Source organism: Poromitra crassiceps, assembly GCF_964638095.1.
Source record: "Poromitra crassiceps genome assembly, chromosome: 13".
NCBI classification, from domain to species: Eukaryota; Metazoa; Chordata; class Actinopteri; order Beryciformes; family Melamphaidae; genus Poromitra; species Poromitra crassiceps.
In genome coordinates, this window is record NC_139644.1 from 29092585 (window position 1) to 29098756 (window position 6172).

Consider the following 6172-nt stretch of genomic DNA (forward strand, 5'->3'; position numbering starts at 1 on the left):
GGCTTTTTAGTTTTACTTAAACAGTTACAAAGATTAAATACTTTGTACAGTACAGAGTAAATGCTTGTCTATGCTTGCTATGACTATATCAGATACCTTTTTTCAGAGAATGTACCTCCTCAACAGCAGTATAAGCTTGACTTATTTGGAAAATACCTCCAGCTATTCTCTTATACTTCCCTGCAATCTAGTGAGCAAGGAAGGGACGTCAGAGAGAAAGAAAATGTAAATAGCAACAAAATCTCACAGGTTACAGATAACTTACTAGTTGTGTGGTTATTGACAGTCAGTCAGACTGGTGAGGTCAGTGGAACTTGGAACCCAGAATTATTTGAAAAGGACATTTACATGCCCACCTGCCCTACAGAGTGCGAGACCATGAATGACCCTACTGGATGGTGGAGAAATCTTTCAGGAAATCACAGGTCTTCTTGTGGATAACCTCTCGGAGTTTCCTGACCCTGCGGGCGCTGGAGGAGCCTACGAAGCTGTCGGGCTGCAGGACGGCCATACCATTGTGAACATCTCCCATGATGATCAGCTGTCCATCGGCTGCGGTGATGTTGGGGCAGGGGCAGTTCCAGTCCATGTTCATGAGAGTCACCTCCAACGGTTCTTGGCCAAAGAACTTGAGACCCATCTTCTCGTCCTTCAAGATCTCCTCCACTGTCACCAAGGCGTGGCCTGACTCTTGCTCCTCCGTCAACTCAGTCACACGCCCGAGGATCACAAAGTCACTCTTGCAGAAGCTGGTCACCATCTTGCCCCGAGGCTTACACATCTTACAGTTGTGGTTCTTTGGAAAGGGGCACATCTCCTCGCAGGCCTCTTTGGAATCAAAGTTGTTCTCATTCCCGCCACAGCCTCCGAAGACAAAAGACTGACATTTTTTGAGGTTGCTGTTATAGGCCCAGCGAGGTTCATAGGCTTTGCAAGGTCCTTGGAGGCTAGGTAGGCTACAGGGGGCGGACAGTTCTGCGCCGCATGACAACATGCAGGCTTCATAGGTGTCAAAATGGTTGCGGTTTTTATTGCACTGGCTATAAGTGAAGGTGAAACAATTATTCCTCTTTGATTCATAGTACCAGCTCATACTCTCTTCACCGCAGTCGCCTGTGTCTGGACTCTTAAGGCACTCCTCCGCTGGAAAAGGCAAGTTGGTACTATTCCCTTCTGTATTCTTACCTCTCGGTTCTCTCCTGATCACTACCAAGGGAAAGTGGGACGATACGGTCCCACCAACATTTTTAGCTGTGCACGTATAGATGCCGGCATCCTGGAGTTGAGCATTGTATATGACCAGCTGGCCAATGTTGGTGACCACAACATTCCCTCGGACGTGATTGGGTCTCATTATGGTGTTCTCCTTGCCCTCCAGTTGTTTCTCCCAGGTGATTTCCGGACGTGGCTTCCCAGCCACCTCGCACAGGAAGCTAGCGGTCTCACCCACAAACAGGGCCTGTTGGGTGGGCCCGCTGAGCATGGTGGGGGGGTGGATGTCAGCTGGAAGGGTGGTCTGGAGGGCAGTAGTGGGGCGGAGGGTGGTTTCCACGGGAATGGGGCTGGTGTTGGGCCAGGTCAGGTGGTACCTATAGGTAATAATAATAAAGAAATGAATCAGTGCCAGGATACATTTAAATAGTTGTGAAAGGAGCCTCTTTGATTACTGTGTACAGTATAAGTAAAATGTTTGCGCTACTTATGGACAGCCACCACAAAAACTGCATAAACTAAAACCTTTAACACAATTAAGGTACATGTCCATAGGGGCATCAAATCACAGAAGGGATCGCTCCGCTTCCCAGTATTGGATGCTTGATAGATGGACTCGATATTGGTTCATTGCTGCACCTGATTGGACAAATGCTGCTGGGCCGTCAGTGGCGGATTTCAAACTGGAAAAATATGGCGGCTCGTTGCAAACTTTCTCTTCTACTACGAAAATAGTTCACCGAAGTTCAAGATTCAATAACTTTATTTGTGCCCAATGGGGCAATTGGTTGTGCATCAAAGACGTAAAAACACGCACATCCAAACCCGAATGGGGCAGGTGCAGAGCTACTAAGGTTAACGAAACTGGAAAAAGAACATCAGACAGTTGGTCTGATGAAGGGCAGGGTGCTGCCCGAAACGTAAACACTGGTGCTGTAATAAATGCATGACTAACTTGGAGCCCTGCAGTTTGCGAGCTTTTCTTTCTTTTTGCAATTGGTTGTGCAACAAATTGTTTCTGAAAATGTGAAAATGTGTTTCTGAAAACATTTGATGCCTGAAATGATTCAATACTGCAGTTGCTGAATCTGTCTTTATTTTGGATTCACAACGCTTAGTTTAAAAAGTTTGTACCGAGTTTTGGGAGTTTGCAGAGGTGGCAAGTCGTGGTGGATGCCCCTGATTTGCATAAAGTAGCTAGCTTAGACGTCGACTTTATGCAAATGTGTAGCACCAACCGTAACGCCACGTCTCTCGAAATGCACCGCGGCGCTACCAGAATGCACTGCACAACTACATAGACAAAGAATAGGAAGCATGGAAATGACAGAGCCTGTGGACATGCACCATTACTATGCTATTCAAATGTCTAAATGTTGAATACTGATAGAAGATAACGTTACCTTATCAGAGCAACAAGTAAATGGTAGAGATCTAAAATACTTAACATGTTACCTGCAGGTGACCACAGAGATAGAGATACCCTTGGAACAGGCCTCTGCATCCATGTAGCACTTGTTGTAATAGGTCATGCCGTCAGATGCGCAGGTGAAGTGGGGCTCTCTCTCACAGCGGTCCCGGCACTTGCAGACAGGCTGGCCGTCCCAGATGTCACACTCGGAGCCTTGCTGAGTGCACATGAATTTGTCGCAGGTGGCGCCCTTTGGCATTCCAATGGGGCCCTTGTTGCCCTTGATGTCCATGTAGCGTGCCGCCACACAGCTCTTGTTACCACACACATTTAGGCAGCACTTCTCAAAGGTCTCACAGTCCTATAGGGGGTTTGGAAGAGAAACAAAAGCACATTTGTCTTCACAATTAAGATACATGAATCAGAGTGAGCCACTTTATAATATCAACAATAGAAGAGATACACAGTGTTCTCTCAAATTACTGGTGGACCTGTGTAATTAGGTAAATAGAGCCGACTAAATGGGCTAAAATAGCTAATTAGTGGCCAAAATGAGTCAAGACAGGTTCAGCACCATGGAGAGCTCCAGAGTGGAGGAGCCCACAGGTGCTTCAGAGTGGAGGAGTCCACAGGTGAACAGAGTTGTAATCAGTGAAATGCACTATGAAACCCCTCTGGGGAGAGAGAGGAAAGGCTGCATGCCAACTCTGTGAGCGAGGCCTGACTAAATGACCAGGCAGTCACACAGGGAGTTATTCCGCTAGTATAGGTAATTTGAGCAATCATTAGGTAATTAGCACAATTAATCGGCCCTAATTATGGCCTAACTACCTAATTAAAAAAATCACACTTCTTGAAAGATTCAGTCCGATCGCACTTATAATGGCATAGCTGTGGCCGAACACAATTCTCCTCACTCACAGACAGACATGTTGCATTCTTATCCACCTTATTTCTAGATGCCATGATGCCTTATGTGAAATATGGGTGCTTCTTCCGGTGTAATCCCCCCCCATTACGTTGCTGACAGACACAACATACTGTAGCCCCTAAATCTCTGTGAAGTGAGCAACAATCTCCCACAGTTTGACTTCCGGTTTAATGATTTTAACCCTAAACCCCTGGAGCGTGTCGAGCTTGGCAAAAGTCTTGTTAATATGTAGCGGATGGGATACATAAAATTATAACATTCCCTCAAATAAGTCGTCAAACGAGTGTATTTATTGTGACAAGCAACTTTTTTCCTATAGCGTTGGAGTTTTAACAAGGAAATGCGCAAGCTGCAACAATCAGTCACGTTCAAATAGACCGGACCTTGCACCCATAATGATCTTACAGCGGTGCATTAAAAAATAAGGTGGATAGGATTGGCAGCATGTGTAAAGGTGAGACAAAAGGAAAGATGGAAAAGTGAAGAATTGTCCCTTATGAACAGGCTTGATGTTGGGCAAAATCATGCTTAGGTGCAGAATTGTTTCAGTGTGATCCATGTGAATCACGAGGCTCTCTGTCAAGCCTCTTTGAATGCAGTTCCGATACGTTTTTAGCCATATTTGCTCAGACATAGCATGGACTAAAACTTTAAGTAAGTAAATTAGGCTATATAAATATAACTGTTGGTATACATTACATCATCATGGAGATGATTTTTTAAGGGTTTCTGTGGGCTGTTTTGGCGAACAAGGTAACAGTTCATGGTATTTGATCTTATTGGCATTTCAAGACCACTATAATCCACAGAAAGGAAAATAACCTGAAAATGTCTGTAAAGCCCATAGCTGCTTTCATGTGTTTTCAATGTTTGACATCACCATCGCAAATAAAATATCACAATCTAGGGTTCAACTAGGAAAAAAATCCTTTCTGAGAGGAAAAAAAGAGATATAGCTCATTATTTATATTTTTTGTTTAGCCTTACCAAGGCTACCGGTATATCAACAATTCTGGAGCATTGAACATTCTATGAAATTTGCTTTAACAAATTCAATTTGAATTGACTATCCAATAATACCCAAAACAATTTTCAACAGTGCTGTAATCCTCTACAACAGGGGTTTTCAAAGTCTGAGACTGTGGGCCTCCCTCCAGAAAAAGCTTGGAAAAAGGAGCCCCACTCGCTCAATTCCTGGATGCCTGGGATCATGATTATGTTATTTGATCCATAGACACTCAACAATTGAGCCAAGATAGCCTGATATTGCTGTTTGATATACTTCAGATGGCACCAAATATACAGTAGCCTACATAAAGTGTGTCTGAAGGCATTTTTTGTTCCGACTCTGGGAAAGTGGGGAAAACTGTCAAATTACACAAAACTACTCTCTCAACTCTCTCTTTCACCAAATCACACACATTTAGGCTATTCTATGAGATCTTTTAATAAGTAATCTAATATGTTGCACTTCCATTCAGTGAGCCTCCCCTGAAACTGTTTGGAGCCCCCCTGGCGAGGCCCACCTCCCACATTGAAAACCTCATATCATGCTGTATCACACACCTAATGTAATCTGTAACTTAAAGTCATATGTGTGATCTTTTGCCAGTGAAATTGAGACATTTTACAAAGTGGTATTTTGCATTGGCTCGTGATCTGTATAAAACACTATTTCACAGCATGTGAGTGCCATTATAGAAATAATGCTAAAATAAATATCTGGAGAGTGGAGACTACTCTGGAAGTCTCCACTCCATATATTGTCTGGAGTCTTACAATCTTGATTTTAAAAACAAGATTAAAAAAAAGTGATGATCTCTCTTGCTCCAATCAAGTAGCTATAGGGTGTGGAGCGATCTGTCATATTCTGTGTCATATTCTGCCTTAAAGATATGAACAAGAACATTTCCCCAAAAGGTTTAAACAGGAAAACTGATCTCACCCAATTGGCAGATTGTTCTGTTTTATAGCTAGTTCAAGGAAACTATTTAGACTAAAATAATTGTTAAGATGCATTTCATAATACCAGCACTGTGTGCAGTGTCTATGCGCTATGGGTATCCAAATTCCACACGCAGTCCATCGCCGTCAATAGCATAAAACTCACCTGGTCAGATTCACACTCGCGCATGCAGGTGCTCATGGCATCCACCCACAGGTTGGGGTTCAGGTCGTTCGGGCACATGCCTGCGTGAGAGTACACCACTTTGGCCACAGACATGGGCATGGGCATGGGCATGGCTCTCACACGGCAGCTGTCTAGCAGGAGATAACACTGTCCCAGGACGAACCAAATCCATCGGGGAAACAGCATCCACCACATGTCCGCCCGGCGCGTAACGGAGCGGCCACTAAAGACCCCGGAGAAAACGAGTCCAACGACAGCCACCTAAGATTGACACGACTTTAAAGTTGTGAAACGCACGTTAAAAGTTCGCTTAGTTGGTTTTCAAACCGCGAGAACCGTGGAAAAGCTGATGCGACATCTACAAAATAGCGAAAACTGGGGGCGTGCAGCGCCGATCTCGGATGGAGAGCTCCCCAGGTTAGTTGCTCCACGTTTAATAGTACTAGGAGATTAGGGGTTGCGGTATGCAAACCTTCTGATCTAACTA

At 44.4% G+C, this 6172-nt stretch overlaps 1 protein-coding gene across 1 annotated transcript; it reads right to left on the reverse strand.

The window, feature by feature from the left end:
- Positions 1-388: 388 nt before the first annotated feature.
- On the reverse strand, positions 389-5880 carry wfikkn2a (info WAP, follistatin/kazal, immunoglobulin, kunitz and netrin domain containing 2a; the record flags this gene model as incomplete). The annotated part of the gene is made up of 3 exons (XM_083648905.1): positions 389-1589; positions 2668-2984; positions 5665-5880. The coding sequence occupies 3 exons, from the start codon at positions 5878-5880 to the stop codon at positions 389-391; spliced, it is 1734 nt and encodes a 577-aa protein (XP_083505031.1).
- Positions 5881-6172: the final 292 nt, after the last annotated feature.